At 41.5% G+C, this 25,173-nt stretch overlaps 1 protein-coding gene across 1 annotated transcript in view; it reads left to right on the top strand.

The window, feature by feature from the left end:
• The window catches only part of LOC134568890 (retinoic acid-induced protein 3-like), an 84,659-nt gene that overhangs the window by 37,787 nt on the left and 21,699 nt on the right, over positions 1-25,173 (top strand). The window contains exon 3 of the mRNA XM_063427591.1: positions 18,058-18,125. Coding sequence (XP_063283661.1) covers positions 18,058-18,125 — 68 coding nt within the window. The remainder of the gene's footprint in view (positions 1-18,057; positions 18,126-25,173) is intronic.

Raw genomic sequence — 25,173 nt, 5'->3', positions numbered from 1 at the left:
GAGACATTTTCTGGGATCCGGTCTAAGTTTGACACCTTCAAGGTTGACTGCAAGGTCCTGTTTTTCTTGAGACCACTTACCTATGCCACAGATGCCATTAAAGTGAGGACAGCAATTACCTTATTGTCGGGGCACCTTAAGATTTGGGCCCACCAATTGTTACTCACCAAAAGCCCAGTCCTGGATTCCTGTATTCGGTCCCTGGGGCTACAATGCAACAAGACACAAAAGTCCTATGTACAGAGAACACCTACTGTTGCTTCCCATATATTGCAACCCGGACTGGAAATGGTTTACACTACTCCTTTCACTCGGACTGATGTTACTACTAACCCTACCACTCCCAAGTCTCCTGAAATGCCTGAAACATCCTATACATCTGGCAGCGAGGCGGAAGAACCCATGGAGATTGGACTGGTTAGGTGGGTTTTACACAATATTGTGTATTTGGGTCTGGCTGGGATCGAACCTGAGTTGCCTGCATCCCAGTCAGGATCCTTACATTGGGCTCCACGCATCTTTGACTGTTTCTACATGTCCTTGGTATCCTGTAGTCTGAGCCTGTTTGCCTGGGATTTGCACACCTGTTCCTGGTTCCATGATTTATGGCTGAGTCTTCCGATTTAAACCCCGCAAGTCTGGTCCTCGTTGTCAGATCGTGTTTCCTGTTCCGTTTGGTTTCACTTGTGTTTATCTGACTCCTGGTTTTGATCTCCTGCTCGTCTACTGTTTTCGCCTGATTGCCGCCAGCCCTGACTTCTGATTCTGTTACCGACTACTCTTCTGGATTTCCCTTGTCTGTACTGCGTTCCAGGAAGCACTGGTTATTTCAGCCCCAGTGCACTGTGTCACACCCTTGGGGATTTCTGTCCTGAGTCCCCTCGGTCTGTGCCGAATTGCAAAGGGTGCCTTAACTCTGCCTGCCGGACTCCCACTCCAGGTAAGATCCCTGACAGAGTACCACCCGCCTACTCTCTCTATAGCTCTGGCTGCAGCTGGGGATCTGGGCCGGCTGCCCAGCATCCCTGTAGGGCCGTTAGAGAGACCTCTGTCCCATCTCCACCTGCCTGTTGGGGGTCCTCCCAGGACCAGTCTATGAGATCTGCCAGGACTTGGGTATGAGTACCACCCGCCTCCTCTCTCTGTAGCTCTGGCTGCAGCTGGGGATCTGGGATGGCTGCCCAGCATCCCTGTAGGGCCGGTAGAGAGACCTCGGTCCCATCTCTACCTGCCTATTGGGGGTCCTCCCAGGACCAGTCTATGAGATCCACCAGGACTTGGGCATGAGTACCACCCGCCTCCTCTCTCTGTAGCTCTGGCTGCAGCTGGGGATCTCCCTGAACCAGTCTATGAGGTCCGCTACCTCGGATATCTCTGGTTGCTGCTGGGGAAGGAGACCGGTTGTCTCTTCCCTCTGCACGGTGCACTGCCGCTGGGGAGGGAGACCGGTTGTCCCCAGCCCCAGTCTCCACAATCTGAACTCACATTCTTGTGCTGCTCGGTTCTCCTCATCCAACTTTAGCATGATACGGACGATCACCTCTTCCTGTATTTGCAGCAAAACATTTTGAATATTCTATTGATTATCTAGTTAAAAGATACAACACAATTTGCACAACTCTCACGCATACATAGTCTACTGTAACATAATTTCATGCATTTTAAAAGAAACTGGGGCTGTAATTGGGTAACCACATCGAGAGTGAGATTATTGCTTAATCTGAATCAAGTTAAATGGTTAAATGTTTGAGAGGTTAAATGGGCAGAAACCACTCAGTGGGCAGATTGATTAGTGAGGATAAAGTCGAGTATCTCACCAGCTTTTAACTCTTACGAGTCCCACTGCATGCAAGTATCTCTTATGTTAGTTGGTTTATACCACAGTGTGTCTTTTTTGCATTGGCAAACACAGGACTTTCAATGCTTATTCCCAGATCATTTATAAATATGTTAAATAGAAGCAGTCCCATAACAGAACCCTGAGGAACAACTCTTACCACTTTTGTCTAGCATTAAAATTTACCGTTAATAACAACTCCCTGAACAAGAATTTTAATCTAGAGCAGTGGTTCCCATAGTTTTTTTCACATGTGTACCACTTGGTAGCTCATTTAATGTTTGGAATTAATATAGCTGCTGTTAGTTCAAATCTACATGTTTTTCTCTCTCCCGTCTCCTCCTTTTTTTCTTCCTTGCTTCTCCTCTGTCCCAGGCTCCTTTTTTCTTCCTCTGCTCCAGGCTCATTTTTCTTCTCCAGGCTCCCTCTGCTTCTCCTCTGCCCCAGGTGTATGTATGTATGTATGTGTATTGAGAGATACACACTGAACAGATACAGACACACAAAGACACACATGCAGCTACAGATACAAACACTGACACACATACAGATAAAGACACACAGATACAAACACTGACACACATACAGATACAAAAATGGAAACTCTAGTAGACAGACACTAGAGGCGGAGTGAATCCTGCAAGGTAATTATTGCAGTGTATAAAAAACTGCAATAATTACACTTGCAGGGTTAAGAGTAGTGGGAGTTGGCACCCAGACCACTCCAATGAGCAGAAGTGGTCTGGGTGCCTGGAGTGTCCCTTTAAAGATAATGCCACCCATACTATCCACACAAACATACTACTACACATCAGGGGTCAAGTCCTGGGGAATAAAGTGTGGGAACTCACTCGAGTTCCCCCGTCACCCCACCACCAGAAAAAAAAAAAACTTGCATGCATATATAAACACGTACACACACACACTCAGGTGCACACACACACTCACAGACACACACACATACGTACATACATACACTCACAGACACACACTCCCAGACACACACACACAAACACACCCAGACACATACACACACACAAACACACCCAGACACATACACACTCCCAGACACATACACAGACACACACACACTCCCAGACACACACACACACACACATCCACTCAAAGACACACACATACACACACTCACAGACACATGCACACAATTACTCACAGACACATACACACACACACTCACAGACACACTCCCAGACACATACACACACACATCCACTCACCGACACATACACACACACGCACACATCCACTCAAAGACACACACATACACACACTCACAGACACATACACACACACACACTCACAGACACACTCACATACACTCACCGACACATACACACACTCCCAGACACATACACACACACACGCACAGACACACACTCACAGACATACACTCACAGACACACACACATACACACAGACACACTCCCAGACACATACACACACACACATACACTCACAGACACACACACACTCACAGACACACATGTTAATGATGATTCATGACATGTTAAGTGATGATTCAGTCAGTATTTGTTCAGTGAAGTGGCGGCAGAGCATCACAGAATGTGATGTATTTTGTGTGCAATAGCCCTTAAGATCATCATATACTAAATGCTTCCAATCATGTGAAATAAGAAGGCAAGATAGTAATTTTGTGAATTTTGTTGCATAAATTACTGTACAGCGATACCTTCAAATTTGAATTTACAGAATAAATGGAGCACAAGAACAGAATTTGTTGCGGATTTAGCTTTGTATTTTCTAACTCTATTCTCTGCAACATTCTCTTCCAACCTGCCTTGCCTCCCTCTCCTGATGGGAAACAAATCATCTGTGGACCAGAGGGGGGCATGAAGAACCCATGCCTCATCTGGCACAGAGCTCATAATAATGGTTATCGAGGGGCTCAGGAAGTAATGGTAGTTTTTCCTGACACATACACTCACAGACACATACACTCACAGACACATACACACACACACTCACAGACATACACACATACACTCACAGACACACAGACACACTCCCAGACACATACACAGACACACACAGACACACACACACACACACTACCAGACACAGACACTCACAGACATACACTCACAGACACATACACACACACACACTCACATACACAAAAATAATTTGTATATTTTGTTTTAAATTTAAAAATGTCCACCCAGCCTCCCTACCTGGAGAGCTGGCGTGGACCTGTCCCTGGGGTCCAGTGGGGCTTCAGTGTGGCCGGCTCTTGTCTCTCCCTGTCAGACGCGGCGAGGGAGCTGTGTCCTCTCTGCTCCCTCTCGCCGCGCGGGCTGTCTGCTGATGCCGGGAGCCGGAAATGACGTCATATTCCGGCTCCCAGCATCAGCAAACGGCGCGGCGAGAGGGAGCAGAGAGGACACAGCTCCCTCGCCGCGTCTGTCAGGGAGAGACAAGAGCCGGCAGGGGGGGGGTCCTTCAGGTGGCCATTAGGCCACCTCTTGGGCCCCCCCATGACAGGGGGAACACGGGGGGCATTTGGGGGCGGCATTTTTTGCCGCTCCCTGAGTGCCTGCAGGACCATAAACGGGAACGGCGTTCCTGCACTAAAAAAAGTGCAGGAACGCCGTTCCCACGCGTTCCTGCAGGACTCGAGCCCTGCTACACATAATGACATCCACACTGCTACACATACTGCTCCCCATACTGTACACACTACTACATACTTCTAGTTAAAGATAATGCCACCCATACTGTCCAAACACACACACACACACACTACTACACATAATACCATCCACACTGCTACCTCCCTCACACACTACTAAACATACTGCTACCCACACTGTTACAAACCCAAACTAACATTACACAGATACACACGTGTTTACTCTATATGTGTGTGGTGATTTGCGCAGCAAGTTACAAAATAGGATCAATAGGTCAAGATTTGTCAAGAACAAACAAACTCAACCACATTTTTTTACATTTTATTTACTACAGTGCCTTTATATTTTTCTGGAATAAATATAATATATAATATATATTTGTAGGTTGAATATTTGTAGATTGTTCTTTCCTCTGCTCTCCAAATTATTGGAAACTTTTCAAAATCCTATTATATTGCAACATTGGTATGAGCACTTCACTTCAAGGAGGGACTTGTCATTCTTCTGACATTATATTAAACATGATTTTCTATTAATCACAGTATTGGATTACAAAAATATGCAACAGTTTCTAATCCTCAATAACTGTATTCCTAAAGAAGTGGTAACAGGCACAGCATTCAAATTTCTGTTGGAGTGCAATCCAGTTGACCAAATCAGTACCATTAAATCAGTACCATTAAAGGGACATGCATTACTTTGAGCCAACTGTCTCATTCAAAAGCTTTAGCTGTAGGCTTCTTTCTTATGCACTCTAGGAAGGGGGCACTGATCTAACCAATCAGTGTCCTATCCCTGGGAATGATGGAAAATGCATTGGGCATGTCTAGCAGGTTTACAACTGTGCAGTTGAAAGATCTCTTCACCTTGCAACATCCTGACGGGGGACAAGAGAGAGGTAGTCTGATTAGTGTGTTTCATGCAGTGCATGCTCCATTGTCGGGGAGTATCCAACAATGCCATCTGACCAAGTTTATAGTTTATACATGTTTACTACATACTTTTCAAAGTCTTTCTTGCTTTATTTTGGTTTGTATATTTGTTTTCAAGTGTTTACTTGCTGGTTAACAAAAAAAAAAAGTCAATTGAAGCATGTCCTTTTAAATCCTATAATTCCCATAAAATGTTTTCTATGGACCTCAACATCATATCATTGCTAAATGTGCTTATAGCTTCTCTAGTCTGCTTTAGAGCATAGAGCACTTTTTAACTAAGAGGACCAAGTAACTTCTGTCATTGTGATTGTTTGAGTCTAGTCTCTAACTGTGTTGACCAACCCTACAGGGATAGTAAAAAGCCACTGGTAATAGACAGCTGTCCTTTGAAAAGCTAGAACCTGGATTGCTTGTGCCAGGTATCTTGTATATTTCAAAGTAAAATCTTTATGGCTTACAGAAAAAACCCCAGCAATAAGTTTATGTTTACCTTATCAGATACCCTCTACCAATCTCAAAACTCTAAAAAAACAAAACAAAAAAAACAATCATTCACATAAAAAGCATGTAGGGAAACTGTGCTATCACTGTTTTTCACCTATCCACTTGATCAGGATGGTTAAAAATCACAAACATACTATCAAAAGGCTATTTATAGATAAGATTAACTTGTCACCCAAGTGAAGTTCCATTTAAGTCTCTCCCCTACATGCACGAATCCGTGAAACCAAACCAGTTACCATAGAGATCACCAAACAGTTTTGAGAATACATCAATACTACTGTAATGCGAACTAGTGCTTATGCAACTCATTCTATTCATCATGTTCGTGTCGATAATGGCTAAAGTTAAAATTCATACATAGCACAATAATGATAATAAATATTGCTCATTGTGTCTCATCACTATAAAGTGCCAATTAATATCTATCATAAAGTCCTATGTGCCCTGAAGTGCTGCTATTCACATTTATAGTATTGTAAATGAAGAGTGTGCCATGCTAGTGCAAATAATGATAAATAAGTAAAGTGTGTTATGTAAAGAAAGTGATCATGCAAGATATATCATAATATAATTTCATTATCTATCTATCCATCCATCAAACTATCTATATATCTATCTAATCTATCTATGTTTTTTAAGATTGAGGTAAGGTTTTATTCTCACCATGATTTTAAGCATTTAGTCCTATATAGTGAGTAGATGGAATCGTGCTAATGCAGTTCACCTACCATGTTTTTCATATACCTTCTGGTGACCCAGGAATGATGCACATTCCTTCCCTACTTAAACCCTTCTGCTGAAGGAAGTGCCCTGTTGTGGTTCCGATAGTGTGTTCCTTTTCATAACTTGATTACATTGTTATTGATTTTGACTAGTTTTTCGTGGTTTCTTATTTCAGGCAACCCTTGACTAGATTTATCCACAAATCACCTGCAAAGCGCAAAACCAGAAAAGTCTAACAAAAACATAACAGATAATCATGGTGATACCTGCGATTCATTTATTTTTGCTTTATGGAGTCTGGAGATGGCATCTGTTTTCAAGTTTGATGTATCCCACGAGTGCTAATAATTTTAGCTGGCAGTTCCTTGACTAGGTTTTAGCAAACCAATCAATTCTTACATGGCTGAGTCAATGAATTTGTGGGCACAGCATTCCTTTTCCAGTAATGGTGCATCTGCATCAATTTGGAGACTTTGTTTAAAAAAAAAAAAAAAAAAAAAAAACATCCTCATCACTTAGAGGCATTTTTTCTAAAAATGATGCACCTGTGTCAATTTCAACACTGTCCTTGACTTCCCTTAGTGGCATCAATTTCCTAGAGCATGCCCGTGTCATTCTGGATGCAGCATTATTGTCACTCGGTTACAGTCTTGTCATTCTGTCCACATGCAAAGTTAAATGACGCAAGTAGCAAATTTCACATCTTTTTATGTGTTAAATGGTTGAAGTCTTTACTGACGCCGTGAGCATCTGTCAGACTCAAGGGCCTGGACCTATATGTTCTCTCGCTTTATGGTACAGTGCCTTTTTGTAGTTTCTGGTAACCATTAAGTGTATTTTTCTTGCTTGACTTCTGTTCCTGACCCAGCAAGATTATTGACCTGCTTAATTTGTTCATGTCTTGTTTCCAGTGTTCCTGACGAGTTATTATTCTGGTCTCCTGTGAACTAGTTCTGCTGTTATTAAACCCTGATTTTGCACATTATCCTTCTTCTGGTCTGAACTAGGATATATTTAGTTCTGATACCTACTGATTTCCTAGGCATTAAATACAGCCACTCTAATGTCAAGTAACACACCTGCCTATTTTCTTTTTGTATCTTGCTGAGAAGCTTTAATTGTTGTGACACTAATCTTGTTTTGCCATTATTTTGAAACTCTATACTCCTTGACTTAAGCGTGGCTACATTTTTTTTTTTTACTGTATTTAGACTCTCTAGAGTCGGTTTTGCTAGACTCTAAACTCCCTCAATATATTTTTCTGTCCTATTTTCTGAAAGGTAGGATTATCCTGAAAACTAACAGAACAAGACTGTCTTGATGGGTTCTTTTTCAGGTCAACCTCCAACCATTTGCCTAGTTACTAGAATGCTGATTGTTAGGTCAGATGGGGATTGCAGCTGCTGATTTTTTAGCACCTCTTCAAAGTGGCAAGTCTTAGTATGACTTAAAGGGACACTATAGTCACCTGAACAACTTTAGATTAATTAAGCAGTTTTGGTGTATAGAACATGCCCCTGCAGCCTCACTGCTCAATCCTCTGCCATTTAGGAGTTAAATCCCTTTGTTTATGAACCCTAGTCACACCTCCCTGCATGTGACTTGCACAGTCTTCCATTAACACTTCCTGTAAAGAGAGCCCTATTAAGTTCTGTTTAATTAAGATTTTCGTATCCCCTGCTATGTTAATAGCTTGCTAGACCCTGCAAGAGCCTCCTGTATGTGATTAAAGTTCAATTTAGAGATTGAGATACAATTATTTAAGGTAATTTACATCTGTTTGAAAGTGAAACCAGTTTTTTTTTCATGCAGGCTCTGTCAATCATAGCCAGGGGAGGTGTGGCTAGGGCTGCATAAATAGAAACAAAGTGATTTAACCCCTTAAGGACTGAGCCAAATGTACACGTTGTGAACAGAACAAAACGTAAACAAAACCTGGTATTTGCGCTATATGTCTGTCCAACCGTAATTCACCTCTTTCATATTAAATGCACCCCCTTATTATATATAATTTTATTCAGGAGAAACAGGACTTTCATTTAATATCAAATATTTAGCTATGAAACATAATTTAATATGAAACAAATAGGAGAAAATAAGACATTTTGTTATTTTTTTAGTTCTACATGACATTTTAACTGTCAATGTCATAATACTGTTTGCTTTTACTGCAATAAAATACACATATTTGTATTCAGCAAAGTCTCACGTGTAAAACAGTACCCCCTATGTACAAGTTTAATGGTGTTTTGGGAAGTTACAGGGTAAAATATAGCGTGTTACATTTGAAATTGAAATAATGGCATACCATTTGCAATAGAAGACAACCCAAGGTATTGTAAATGGGGTATGTCCAATCTTTTTTAGTAGCCATTGGGTCACAAACACTGGCCAAAGTTAGCGTTAGTATTTGTTTGTGTGTGAAAAATGCAAAAAACGCCAATTTTGACCAGTGTTTGTGACTAAGTGGCTACTAAAAAAGACTGAACATACCCCATTTGCAATACCTTGGGTTGTCTACTATTGCAAATGGTATGCCATCATACGGGTCATTTTCATTCTTGGGCTACCATAGGGTCACAAAGACAACGTAAGCAATCTGGCGAATTTTTATGTGGAAAAAATGAAACACAAGCCTTATATTTGACGCTGTAACTTTTGAAAACACCATAAAACCTGTATATGAGGGGTATTGTTGTACTCGGGAGACTTCGCTGAACACAAATATTTGTGTTTCAAAACAGTAAAAAGTATTGCAGCAATAATATCGTCCGTGTAAGTGCTGTTTGTGCGTGAAAAATGCAAACAACATCATTTTACTTGCGATATCATCGTTGTAATACATTTTACTGTTTTGAAACACTAATATTTGTGTTCAGCGAAGTCTCCCGAGTAAAACAGTACCCCCCATGTACAGGTTTTATGGTGTCTTGAAAAGTTATAGGGTTAAATATAGTGCTAGCAAATTAAATTCCCTATACTTTTGGCATGGGTTGTCAGGCAGGTCCCGCTAATTGTAATTAATTAGGATACCTAATTATGTAAAAATATTACATAAATATATGTGTAGAATTAATATATATACATATGTGTATATATATTTATATATATATATATATATATAATTTTTTTTAAATATTTTTATTTATATATAGTGATATATATGTATATATTTATGTATATAGATATATATATTATTTCGTTCTACGTGTATTTTGATATAAATATTTATATATATATATATATATATATATATATATTAATATCACAATACAGTTAGAACAAATAACACACATCTATATATTTTTTATAATTTATTTTTAATTATTTTTTTAATATTATTTTTTTACGTATTTACATATTTTTTACATTATATATAAATATATATATATAACAATAATTATATATATATATATTTAATCAGTATCAGTCTACGTGTAATTTGATATTAATATATATATATATATATATATATATATATAATTATATATTAATAGTAAAATACACCTAGACAGTGTATGTATATGTGTATATATATATATACTTAGATCATATATATATAAAATATATATATGATCTAAGTATATAATTTTTTTTTACACTTATTTTAATTTAATTTAATTTGATTTCCAGCCAGCAGGGGGACTACTTGTCATTACAGTTAGTCCCCCTGCTGGCAATGCCTGAGCCAGCTAACCCGGCCATGTGATTGTGAGGTCCTCGCAAGGACCTCACTCTCACATGGCCGAGGGGCCCCCAGGAGGACGGACGTGCTGCGGGGGGCTCCCTGGGAGTCCCCCCAACCGTGATCGCCGGTATGGGATCCCCGGCGACCGGGTAAGTGAAAAAAAAACGGAGGGCGTACAATTACGCCCGGCGGCGTTTAGAGCCGCTCAAAATAGGACGTAACTGTACGCCCTCCGGTCTTAAGGGGTGAACTCCTAAATGACAGTGAATTGAGCAGTGAAATTGCAGAGGAATGATCTATACACTAAAACTGCTTTATTTAGCTAAAGTAATTTAGGTGACTATAGTGTTCCTTTAATCAGGAAAGAAAATTACAGTAATTGTGAAATCATTTTAAAGGAAGTAATTATCTTGTTTTACAGTCATGGATAAAAACACTCCAAGCGCCATAATGTTTTCTCATTTTGTGTATTATTTTGCAGAGTATATAGGTTTGCAAGAGTCTTTCTTTTTAAGTTTTTGACATTGTTGTAAAAACCTTGGGGGAGTCTTTTGAGGAGTCAGATATTAAATGGACACTATAGTCACCTGAACAACTACAGCTTAATGTATTTGATTGGGTGAGTATAGTCAATCCCTTCAGGCATTTTAATGTTCAGAGAATAGACAGTGTTTACATAGCTCCTCCAGTGTCAGCCACTCAGACAGCCACTAGAGGTGCTTTCTGGGTCAGTCCTGCACAATGTGCAGCACTGATGTTCAGCATCTCTAAGCTCTGCATGGAGACGCTGAACTTTCCTCATAAAGATGCATGCGCAATAGGGAAAGCATTGGATTTGCTGAGATAATCAATTCTGATGATCTCAGCCTAGGATGCGCATCGGACCTGCACAGTGCTGGAATAAAGGTAAGTTTTGCTTAAGGGGAGCAACGGGAAGCTAAATTCTTTTTTTTCATTCTTTATTTTTGGATGTGCTTAGTTAAAAGGATAATGTAATTGACACAGTCAAGTCAACACAAAAAATAGGCATATTCATCAAAGAATGTATACAAAGGAGACAGCACATTTTGAAAAATAAGACAAAAAATAGCACGGTGCTAGGCTAGTAAACGATAGTGATAGTGAAATGTAAAGTAGAGTGTATGCAAAATTCAACTGCATGAAATGTGTAAGGAGTAAGACAAATAGCTAAGCAGACAATTGAGATAAAGATTACAAGAGCCATCTCCTTAGAATATAATATAATGAGTGAGTAAATCCCCCTTTAGGCCTCTGTTTATCAGAAGCCGATTCTGCAGGGCTCCAGGCACTGTTTGCAGTTAATTAATCTAAAGTCCATCAGGGCTGGGGCTAGAGCCTGGTCCAGGAAAATGTGCCCACGGGTCCTGTCAGGATATTCTCCAGGCTGTAGCAATGTGCCATATATATTTTAATTGACACATTTTTATAATACAAAGAAAATATAGGAATTCCAGCTGCTGATTTTTAGCACCTCTTCAAAGTGGCAAGTCTTAGTATGACTAAAGATAATTGTATCATCCAAGTAGGTGCAGCTTAACTCCTGCAGTCCATCCAAAATATGATCAACAAAGTTCCAAAACACTGGAAATAAAATGTATTTAGTTTATTCAATTACCTAAGACATCCTCCTCTTGCCAAACTTTTAACATATTCACACCCAGTTCTCAGGTTTCTTCACCTTCACATAGATCATGTTGTTGAAAGTTACCATTTCCCTGCTTTGAACTTGTTCTTCTACTTCTGCTATGAAACAATCTTTGAGTTTGGATTCCAATATTGTTGAATGGGTAAGGCAGTGGCTGAGTGACAGGCAACAGAGGGTTGTAGTCAATGGAGTGTATTCGAAGCTTGGGCTTGTCACCAGTGGGGTACCTCAGGGATCTGTACTTGGACCCATTCTCTTTAATATTTTTATTAGTGATATTGCAGAAGGTCTTGATGGTAAGGTGTGTCTTTTTGCGGATGATACTAAGATATGTAACAGGGTTGATGTTCCAGGAGGGATAAGCCAAATGGAAAATGATTTAGGTAAACTAGAAAAATGGTCAGAGTTGTGGCAACTGACATTTAATGTGGATAAGTGCAAGATAATGCATCTTGGACGTAAAAACCCAAGGGCAGAGTACAGAATATTTGATAGAGTCCTAACCTCAACATCTGAGGAAAGGGATTTAGGGGTGATTATTTCTGATGACTTAAAGGTAGGCAGACAATGTAATAGAGCAGCAGGAAATGCTAGCAGAATGCTTGGTTGTATAGGGAGAGGTATTAGCAGTAGAAAGAGGGAAGTGCTCATGCCATTGTACAGAACACTGGTGAGACCTCACTTGGAGTACTGTACACAGTACTGGAGACCCTATCTTCAGAAGGATATTGATACCTTAGAGAGAGTTCAAAGAAGGGCTACTAAACTGGTTCATGGATTGCAGGATAAAACTTACCAGGAAAGGTTAAAGGATCTTAACATGTATAGCATGGAGGAAAGACGAGACAGGGGGGATATGATAGAAACATTTAAATACATAAAGGGAATCAACACAGTAAAGGAGGAGACTATATTTAAAAGAAGAAAAACTACCACAACAAGAGGACATAGTCTTAAATTAGAGGGACAAAGGTTTAAAAATAATATCAGGAAGTATTACTTTACTGAGAGGGTAGTGGATGCATGGAATAGCCTTCCAGCTGAAGTGGTAGAGGTTAACACAGTAAAGGAGTTTAAGCATGCGTGGGATAGGCATAAGGCTATCCTAACTATAATATAAGGCCAGGGACTAATGAAAGTATTTAGAAAACTGGGCAGACTAGATGGGCCGAATGGTTCTTATCTGCCGTCACATTCTATGTTTCTATGTTTCTATGTTTCTATGTTTCTATGAAACCACAACTTATTGCCTAACCCATAATTCTTTAGTCAGTATTCTGCGAGGAAAGCATTACGGACATCCTGCCAACAGGCGATACAAAGCACTGCAGCATTCATCAATACAACCGCACCTCTTTCAACAAATAGTGTGATCCACTTGAGTGTGTTCCACTTCAACTAAACAATCCATAATATCCACAGGATACTTGTCATGTATTCATCCGCTTATAAAAATGTGGTTAGTGACATTTACTGTCCACACAGGAAAAGTTGTGCCGAGCAGCAACCCAATCCACAGAAGGGTTAATGCTGAGCAGCAATTATGCAAATGGAAACCTGGTAACTGCCTTTGGGGTCAAAGGCCGGTTACAGCCTATCAGATCTAGAGGAGGGGTATTTAGGCCCAATTCTCATCCTGCTCAGTGTCCTGTCGTGGTTTCCCTTGTGGTTGTCCGAGAGCGCGTTATTGATTCTGGTAATTCTGGTTATTTGACTTTGGCATTGTTTTTGACTTCCCTGTTTTCTGGCATCCCTGACTCCTGGCTTTTCCTTATCGTTGTGTCTCTTCCTGTTTCCCTTGACCTCGGCTATTCCTGACTATTCTTTGGTACGTTAGTACGGCCATTCTAAGGTCCGGTATACGTTACCTATCAGTCCTCTGTGTTACACAATTCTACGTGCTGGATCATTCTGTAATCCTGACAATACAGCTCACTTCAGCTCTTACAGCATTATATAGCATGTTGATATAATTTGATCAGATAATAAGGAGTTAATATATCTTGAAGACCATTATAGACATCAGAATAAATAATAATAGGTACTCACTTCAGATCAAATTGAAAGCAAGTTGAAACGCATAGAACATTTCCTGCATCCCAGGAAGTACGTTATACGTCAGATTAAAAACGAGGTCTGGGACGCAATCAGTAATCTGAAATGGATCTACACAAAGTCGCTTGTCCCGATTGCTTGATTGGATATTGGGACGGTGCAATTTTCATCATACACCCTTTGGATGCCCCCGAGGAAGTCCTCGATAGGACGAAACACATACGGCTTTGGGACTATACATAGTTATTATTATTTAGTTTATCCTTTGTTTTTAACTTTCTGCACTTCTGTTCCCGTGAACCTCTACCTCGTGTTGGACAGCAGGAGTCTGTTGATGTGCCTTACATGTACTTATATCTCGTGAGTGCAACCAGAATAAAGTGTAATTTGGTGGGTTTTTTTCTTTTTGTTTTTTTTTTGTTTTTTTTTGCAGTGCAAAATATTTTAACAGGGAAGCATGAGGTACCCCAACAGCATTCCTCATTTGTAGTGTCAAGTTTTACATCAGGGGTATCCAATAAGGCATGCACATTTTTGAATTATATAACGAAAAGGGAAACATGTCACAGATTAGGTTAATAAACAAACAAGATATATACATGCATATAAGAAAGTTCCCGTCTAACCTGCATGCTGGTTAGTTAGCATACATATATGACTTGTCAAGCTGGAGTATGTCTTATGTGTGCTATACATGTATGCTGCGTGGGGTGTCTGCTGGGTTTAGAGGAGTGGTATGGTCGATATTACTGTAATGTTACCTGTAGCATTAGCACCAATACCAGTATTAATAGCAGTAGGTGGCTATAGAGAGAGGGGGGAAAACAATAGAGAAATCATCGCTTTTCTATATCCCCTAAATTGACATAGTCCGTTTGCTGGGTCAATGATACATTTAGGGTGTATGTCCATGTTGGTAGCTTGTTGTCAACCCACTCCGCATGGCGGGAACGCGTGGAGGCCCTGGAGGCTCCGGCCATCGGGTCTTAAAGGGAGGCCCTGTCTGCCTTGTGTTTGGGTGCAGGTCAGCGGTGCTTTGCTGGTCTGTCCTTGTCTTGCGGGGGGTCGTCTGGCTGACCTGGGTGTTAGTCGTTTTCGGCTGTTCCCGGACCCATGGTGTCCGCATGCCGTCTTCGGCCTGAGGCCTTAGGGGGCACTCGTGCCTTCATGCCGACGGTCCCTTATTGAGGGTCGTGAGCCCGGGATTTTTTTAACCTTTCTTCATTAGTGAAATGTAAAGTAGAGTGTATGCAAAATTCAACTGCATGAAATGTGTAAGGAGTAAGACAAATAGCTAAGCAGACAATTGAGATAAAGATTACAAGAGCCATCTCCTTAGAATATAATATAATGAGTGAGTAAACCCCCCTTTAGGCTTCTGTTCAGCAGATACCGATCCTGCAGGGCTCCAGGCACTGTTTGCATAAGTCCATCAGGGCTGGGGCTAGAGCCTGGTCCAGGAAAATGTGCCCACGGGTCCTGTCAGGATATTCTCCAGGCTGTAGCAATGTGCCATATATATTTTAATTGACACATTTTTATAATACAAAGAAAATATACTAATAATTCAACAAGGTGTGCACCACAAATGATGCTGAAAATAGTAAACGTAATTGTGAAGAAATCCCTCTTTGTGTTTCGTATTTCTCCCCTTTTTCATTCGGTAGATGTAACTACCGAACCGAGACCACCCCCCTGGCTCGTTAACTTCAAAGCATGCCTCAATTGAACACTCTACCTGTGCGGCCGCCGTTCGTATTGCCGAACGCCACGTGGCTAAGAAAACAGCGGCCATCTTTTTCTGTGCGAACAAAGGCAACAGGACTTGGTCGTTGAGTGTCTGGAACTAAAATCGGACACTCGACTTCCCGAACACCTGTCCCAACATATGAACGCTGAATCTTTATTTCCCAAACAGCCATGTAACATGGCTCCCTCTATATACAGAGTAACATGGCTACCCTCTATATACAGTGTAAACATGGCTCCTCTCTATATACAGAGTAACATGGCTCCCTCTATATACAGTGTAAACATGGCTCCTCTCTATATACAGAGTAACATGGCTCCCTCTATATACAGTGTAAACATGGCTCCTCTCTGTATACAGAGTAACATGGCTTCCCTCTATATACCGTGTAAACATGGCTCCCTCTATATACAGAATAACATGGCTCCCCTCTATATACAGTGTAAACATGGCTCCTCTCTATATACAGAGTAACATGGCTCCCTCTATATACAGTGTAAACATGGCTCCTCTCTATATACAGAGTAACATGGCTCCCTCTATATACAGTGTAAACATGGCTCCTCTCTGTATACAGAGTAACATGGCTTCCCTCTATATACCGTGTAAACATGGCTCCCTCTATATACAGAATAACATGGCTCCCTCTATTTACAGAGTAACATGGCTCCCCTCTATATCCAGTGTAAACATGGCTCCTCTCTATATACAGAGTAACATGGCTCCCTCTATATACAGTGTAAACATGGCTCCTCTCTATATACAGAGTAACATGGCTCCCCTCTATATCCAGTGTAAACATGGCTCCTCTCTATATACAGAGTAACATGGCTCCCCTTTATATACAGAGTAGCATCCTACCCCCCTCACCCTAAAAAATAGTGAGGGGGAAATAAAATTACTACCCTGTAAAGTAAATATCAACTTACTATTCAACGTCTTCTTTTTTCTAAAATCTTAATTTTTCAGCCCCAAGAAAGGCCAAATAAAAAGCCATCATACCCGTTGAACTTAAAAATAAAATAAAAAACCTGTGCGCCAAAAAAAAAATGAATCCATCTTCACCCATGGAGGGCTCCGCGCAGACTAGGGTATTAACATATACCCTATTGTTACAATTGTTACTTGAAAAGCATGAGGAATGCCGTTGGGGTACCACATGCTCATTTGTTATACCTCCATGCACTACAAAAATAAAGAATTAAAAATAAATAAATAAATAAATAATAAAAAATAAATGTATGCAGCTTCCAAATGAATCTAAAATGGATACTGTCCAGGAGGTGGGAGGGTCTGCTAGGGAGGGTGTGCTGCTGATTGGCTGGAATGTGTCTGCTGACTGTGAGGTACAGGGTCAAAGTTTACTCAATGATGACGAATAGGGGGTGGATCGAACCGCGCATGTTTTCGCCTGCCGTGGCGAACGCGAACACGCTATGTTCGCCGGGAACTATTCGCCAGCGAACCGTTCGGTACATCACTAGTAGTAACTGTTTTGTTTAATTTTTCAAAAATGTATTTTGTTTTTAAAACCTGCCTTATGGGTCAAAATAATGATTATTGTAAGGTCCTGCCTTAGATATGATGTGCTGGGGTTCCTCCTCTTGTTGTGAAGAGAAGCAATCTCTACAATCTTAATCTGTGGTACTAATCTTCACCTATGTATGTATTGAGGCATTATTGGATAATGCAAAGATTGGTGATGCTGAGTAGGTATTGATTTAATGGCAGCAGAGGGGTTTGGGCGTTCTCACCTTGGACTGCCTTTACACCTTGTCATGATATAAACCACTATCAGGTGTTCCAGTAATGCAGGAGATCTGGATTCCTTGGACACCCCTGATCCAAGCTGCATCAATCCACAACCACGAGTCAGGGTAATTGATGCGTCAGTATTTTTTAAACAATGGAGGTATGATTTATCTTTGGTATAGAAACTAAGGTGCCTGTTAGGCAGGGTTCTGATGGAGCTAGACAATAACACATCTGCTTGCAAGGGTTGACTGGATCTCTCTCCTTCCGTTATACATGTTTTAGTAAATGGCATTTAACATTTTCTGTTCAACTTTATGTGCATCCTTTTTTCCTCAGTTTATTCTACATTAATGTCTAAATTTTTTATATCTCATTGCAAATTTATTAGATAATCATGGTACGGAGTTAGGAAATAAAGTAGAATATTGGAGACAGATTTATTAATGTAATTATTGTTTTGTGTTTTTTGCAGAGCCAGACTCTGGAAGAAGTTCACCACACTCTCACTCACCACAATTTGATGCCACTCTTGCTTTGAGGGTAAGTAGACATTTAATACACATGAAACAGGCACTTGTAATATTTTCTAGAATGGGACAAGGCGTTTTCAGTGACTTTGCCCTCATATGAAACTTATTGAGAAAAAGGGGGTATGAGAATAGTGAGAATGGACAAAAAAGGTTGCCCTTCCTTAAATCATTAGAGGGTTACTTTAATCACCATGACCACTTCTGTTTTTATAAGTGGTTATGATACCGGAGAAACTGACGGAAGCGAAGCACATAGAGATGGACACAGGTTTCTTCAGGAAGGAAGAGATTCTTTATTGGATCACCGATCGGGACTCAGAGGGACTAACGTCACCAAAATACAGCAAGTTCTGAGCCCCGGACAATAGTGCAGGCTCCCTATATAGGCACATAACTCCTCCCATATTAAGCTCCACCCGCACATTCTCTTAACCAATCAACACAAATAAGAATTAACTTCCTGCTTGACCGCATGGCTTGTCCAGCACAATGGAGGAGGGGAATACTATATCCTGTATTCTTGCACATGCTCCGTACACTACTGATCGTATCTTGCCTCGTGCAACCAACTGATCGATACGTCAGCATATGCACGTACACATGCCACGTGGTAATCTCGGCCTACTAAATTTATTTTTACCGAGATTCCACCACATTCCCCCCTTTGATGCCTCTTGATATTTCACAATTACTTGAGGCATCACTTAACCTTAGTTTGCATACACCGCAAGTCACCCTGAACCAGACCAGACTTATCTTATGATGTGAATCTTCAACACTCATCTTCCTGCATTGGTTCTCCCTGATCTAGAGCTTCATATTTATAAATTGCCATTATCTGCGCAGCAGCCTTCCTCTCTGCTATATTTTCTATCAGGCTTTGCACAGACCTAACTACTAAGGGTATAAGACACGGCAGGAGTAGACACAACATTAAAATCAGTAGGACTCCACCTACCACTGCCTTAAGCCCTCCAAACCACTCATACCAGCTACCAAACCAACTACTTGGATTATACCCTTTCCATACCTGAGTAGGCACATGCGCTAGTTTAACCATATGGCTAGTAAGCTCAGCTATTGCTTGCCCTTCGTCATCTATTTGAAGACAGCAATTGCTCAGGTTAAACTTCCCACATACACCTCCCTCTACTGCCAAAAGGTAATCCAAGGCTAATCTATTTTGGTAGACTGCTGTCCTCATCCTGGTATTATGCTTCGCTAGAAGATTGAGCGCTTGTGATGTCTCATTAGTAATAATCTCAACCACCGCCTGTAATCGTATAATACGGTTGAGCATATAAATAGGGGTTCTATAACCAAAGGTACCATCTTCTGCCCACGTGGCTGGCCCATAATAATCTATAATACGCTGGGGAGGCCATTCATTATCTTCCCAGGCGCCTATCTCTATGGGTCCCCTTTTCTTCCTATGATTCACATCATACACTTTAACACCTAAAGTCTCACCTGTTTCAATAGGTAACAAAAAGAAGGATGGTTTGAGCATACCCAACACACATGCCCCTTCCCAGTCCTGTGGCAACTCCGAATAGGCTTTCTTACCACAGATCCAGTACAAATTTGCTGGGGCTCTCCAGGTAGATGTGATGGATAGGTCAAACCACACATCCTTTAAATTGGCGTATCTAGCAAACGGGTTAGATGGTTCTGAGACATTTGAAGCCGACCACCAATTTGTATTCTTTGTATCATCATCATAAGCTTTTTGCCCTAGACAAGTTAATTCTCCTACAGAAGTATTATACATCATTCCTTTCCTTGCTATGCAAACATAACCTATGATGGAGGTCTTTAATCTCCACTCAGATTTACCTCTAACACTCATATGATAATCGGCTTGTGTAGATATTAATTGGTCAACTGCCTCAGAACCGGACATTACCTCCTTTGCTTCCCAAGGCCATTGGTCTCCCATGTTAGTACCTCCACACACATAGCAGTTGGTAACATTAAGACTACCGGCAATACTTTCGGCTAAATCGATGAACAGGTTTTTAGCATTATGGGGGATCTTATTATCTATGCTCATCTCTTCATAAAAGGAATGGTATACTTGATGAGTTTGGGAGGATACCGTATCAGTCTCTATCCCTATAAACAATACTGTCCCAGGATCTAAACCCGTCCCATATATTTGAAACCCAAATAAATTACCATACTTGTCTAAGAACTTGTCGGGGTTATTTATAAGTATATGGACTGGGTTGCATTCCATAGACTTACAATATGGGCTGGTAGGCAACTTAGTCACTATCATGTCCTTGTCTACTGTCTGTCCCCAAGTTGCCCACCCCACACAAGACCAATATGGGCAAAAGTTATAATCTCTATTTGGGCATCTAGAACTCACATATTTATTTTTACTACTGGGACAAATATATTTATCGTTAGACCCATACGTCCTCTCCCATCTAAGATCCCCACATACATTCCACGGCTTTCTACCACTTGATATCGCCTTACATGCATCAAATAGCAGAACACCTGAAGAATGTACGGATTCTAACACCGTCTTGTTAATTAGGGTCCCCTGAAGATCTCCATTCCTGAGAGTCAACCAAATTGTACGAGGTTGATACTCCGGACTGAAGCACCTAGGTTCTCCTACTCCTAAATGGCACACACTATATTCTATATTTAGGTATCTACATCTTGATACATCTCCTTTACACTCGTATTGTGAATGCCAAATTAGGGTTTGGGAAATATGGTTACCTGTTCTTGTAGTCTTAATGCATACCTCACAGCTAGGAGTGTCGGTACCTCCACCTTCCTGAATATAAAAATACACATAAATAAACATTATCAAGAACACATCTTTCGCCGTCATCCTCAGTCTTCGTCCGTGCGAAGGCACCTCAGCTTCCAGGATGTAAGGGCTGCAGGGAATGGAGTTCTGCTCGTCTTCACAGGAGTCCCTTCGAGACTTTCCTGGCTTATACACTATACGTCGGTGAGCGGACAGGCTTTATTATGGCCGTCTAAACACTCACTTCACCAAATCTCTGTAACAATAAAATTTGTAATCCACAAAGTTCCTCGTTACTCCGACTGAGTCGTGCGTTTTAACCGGATCTTGCAGGGATTCTCTGGATCTGCTGTAACTTGCCAAGAATCAACTGCTGCTGGCTTAACCCTGGAGTGATGTATCCACGGAGTCACTTCGGCTACTTTTATCGCTGTAGGGGTAGACAAAAGAACAACATAAGGACCTCTCCACTTGGGCCCTAACGGTACATTATTCCACTCTTTAATCCACACTTGGTCTCCTGGGTGGTAACTATGAACTGGGGGATAAATATTCACAGGTAATCTATCTTGTACCCATTTCTGTACCTCCTCCATAGTCTTACCCAACTCTACAACCTGCTGCCGGGTAATTCCTTCTCCCAACTGACTCAAATCCCCCCTTAAGTTACCAAGTACGGGAGGTGGTCGCCCATACATGATTTCAAAAGGAGAGAGGCCCATCCTTCTGGTAGGGGTACTGCGGATTCGCAATAGAGCTATGGGCAAGAGAACGTTCCACTTAAGTTGGGTTTCCTGACACATTTTAGCCAACTGATTCTTGATAGTTCTATTCATTCTCTCTACCTTACCAGAACTCTGGGGTCTATATGCCGTATGAAGCCTCCACTTTATACCAAGCATATGAGTCAGTTGCTGTAGGCACTGATGAACAAAAGCTGGACCATTGTCCGATCCTATAGAGCAGGGTAGTCCATATCGGGGTATTATTTCTCGTAACAGGAATCTCACAACTTCTCCTGCTTTCTCTGTACGAGTAGGACATGCTTCTACCCAGCCTGAATAGGTGCACACAATTACCAGCAGGTAACGATGTCCACCCGATTTAGGCATCACTGTATAGTCTATTTGTAAATCGGACATGGGGAGTCCCCCCATAAACTGGACTCCTGGTGGCTTTACTGGTCCTTGTCTTGCATTATTTTTAGCACACGTTACACATCTTCGTACAATGGCCTGAGTCAAGTTGGACAATCTTGGTATGTAGAAATGTTTTCTGAGAGATTCTTCTGTGCTGTCTCTCCCAGAATGTGTCCCGTTGTGATAATTTTGGACAATTTCTACCGCTAGTGATGCTGGAATGACTATTCTTCCATCTTCTAACTGATACCATTTGTTCTCCAAATACTTTCCAGGTTCAGTCTTTAACCACTCCTCTTCTTGAGCTGTATAAACTGGAGTCCATTGAGACAGTGGAGTTGGTATAAGAGCAGCTATATGCCCCACATATTCCTGTCTTCCCGATTCAGCGGCACGCTTAGCTGTACTGTCTGCCATCCGATTTCCCTTGGTTACACCACCATCTCCTCTCAGATGCGCTCGACAATGTATGATACCGACTTCTTTCGGCTCCCACACTGCTTCCAATAGTTGTAGGATTTCAGCTGCGTACTTGATTTCTTTGCCTTCTGAATTCAATAGTCCTCTTTCTTTATACAAAGCTCCGTGGGCATGAGTGGTTAAAAACGCATACTTGGAGTCCGTGTAGATGTTCACTCTTAAACCTTCAGCCAATTGTAACGCTCGTGTCAGTGCTATCAATTCTGCCTTTTGTGCTGATGTTCCTTTCGCCAGTGGCCGAGCTTCTATCACCTTGTCTATTGTTGTTACTGCATATCCTGCATAGCGGATCCCTTCTTTCACATAACTACTGCCGTCAGTGTAATATTGAACATCGGGGTTCTGGATGGGAAAATCACGAAGATCTGGTCTACTTGAAAATACTTCATCCATTACTTCCAAACAATCATGTTGACTTTCAGTAGGTTGTGGCAAAAGGGTAGCTGGATTTAAGGTGTTTACAGTCTCTAAATGCACTCTTGGGTTTTCACACAACATTGCTTGATACTTGGTCATACGGCTTTTACTAAACCAATGATTTCCTTTGTAATCCAACAACGTCTGTACTGCATGTGGGACTCGTACATAAAGTTCTTGACCCAGAGTGAGTTTATCGGCTTCAGCTACTAGCAGGGCGGCTGCAGCTACGGCTCTTAGACAAGGTGGAAGTCCGCTGGCCACTGCATCCAGTTGCTTAGACATATAGGCAACAGGTCTTTGCCATGATCCCAAGTACTGTGTCAATACTCCCACAGCCATTCTTCTTTGCTCATGTACATACAGGTAGAATGGTCGTGTGTGATCAGGTAGACCTAATGCTGGGGCACTCATCAAAGCCTTCTTCACATCTTCAAATGCCGTTTGCTGTTCTTGAGTCCATAAGAAGGGGTCGTGCTCTGTACCTTTGATAGCTGCATACAGAGGTTTTGCCAGTATCGCGTAGCTGGGAATCCATATCCTACAGAAGCCTGCTGCCCCCAAGAATTCTCGCACTTGTCTTCTATTCTTGGGTATCGGTATTTGGCACACAGCTTCTTTTCATAATTCTTTGACCTTCAGAGCTATGGAATCCCAGATATTTGACAGTTGGCAAACACAACTGAGCCTTCTTTCTAGACACCTTGTATCCTGCCTTCCAGAGAATGTGTAGTAGATCGTGCGTTGCTTGCTGACATATTTCCTTTGTAACTGCTGCTATCAACAAGTCATCTACATATTGTAACAATACACACTCTCCTGGGATGGACTCCTGGGAGGCAAAAGAAGGCATCTTTGAGATCTAAGACTATAAAGTAAGTAGCCCCGCCCGGAATTAAAGCAAGCAGGTTATATGGATTGGGTACAACTGGATGTATACTAACAACCGCATCATTGACTGCTCTCAAGTCCTGCACAGGTCGATACTCATCTGTACCGGGCTTTTGAACAGGCAGCAATGGGGTGTTCCAGGGGGAAGTACAGAATTTTAGGATACCATACCGTATGAACTTATCCAGATAAGATTGGATGTTCTTCTTAGCCTTCTGCGGGGATGTGATATTGTCTTAGGCTCACTGGATAAACCCCAAGTTTTAGTTCAATTTTAATAGGTGGAATATTGCGGGCCAGTCCTGGTGGGTTGCTCTCTGCCCAAACTCCTGGTATGTTGAATAAGGACTCATCACTCCTAGGGTCTTGGCTAGTCAACGCTGTATAAAGTCGCCACTCTTCTTCCTTTGGTACGGATAATGTCATAATACCTGAAGGTCCATTAAACTTTAAGGATGTTGTTCCATTTGGTAGGAACGTAATCTGCGCTTGTAATTTAGATAGCATATCACGTCCCAGCAATTGGACTGGACATTCAGGCATATAAAGGAATTGATGTTTTACTACGTGGCCTCCCAATGTACAGAGTCGACTTTTAAGAACCGGTTTTTCAGCACTTCTTCCAGTTGCTCCTATCACAGTAATAGTCCTTCCAGATGGAGGAGCAACTAGGTCAGTCACCACCGAATGTTCAGCACCAGTGTCGATCATGAACGCACTCCTTTTTCCCCCTATTGATACATCGACCATAGGCTCCGCTCGACCAAGGGGGATGGAGCCCGGTCGGTATCAATAGTCCTCCATGACCGTGTCAGCCAATCCCACAAAGTCCCTACCTTCTCTATCGCGGGACCTTTGCGCTGCTGGAAAATACCTATCTTCCCTAACACTTCCTCTATTACCATTACTCCCTCCGGGGCCTCCTCTACCTCTCGCTCTGCCTCTAAAGTTTCCATAACCTGCCCTGGGTTGGTCTCTCTCGTACTGCTCTCTTTGTGGACACTCGTTCCTCCAATGCCCTTCTTCCTTGCAATACGCGCATTGATTCCTACTCAAGGGCTCCCTATTCCATCTACCATCGCCTCTATCTGGGCCCCGTCTATCTACGCCTGCGATCGCTACCGCTAACATATCTGCCTTTTTACGCATCTTGCGCTCTTCCTCTTTCTTACTTTCTGTTTCCCTGTTCATGTATACTTTATTCGCTACCTCCATTAATTGGGTGATGGACATACCTGCAAACCCTTCTAACATTTGTAGCTTGCGCTTAATATCTCCGTAAGCTTGGCTGACAAAGGCGGAGTTCACCATTCGGGAATTATCTGCATCTTCCGGATTAAAGGGGGTATACAAGCGGT

This window comes from Pelobates fuscus, chromosome 7 (genome assembly GCF_036172605.1).
Source record: "Pelobates fuscus isolate aPelFus1 chromosome 7, aPelFus1.pri, whole genome shotgun sequence".
In the NCBI taxonomy this organism is placed as follows: domain Eukaryota; kingdom Metazoa; phylum Chordata; class Amphibia; order Anura; family Pelobatidae; genus Pelobates; species Pelobates fuscus.
This window is presented reverse-complemented; position numbering and strand designations above follow the sequence as displayed.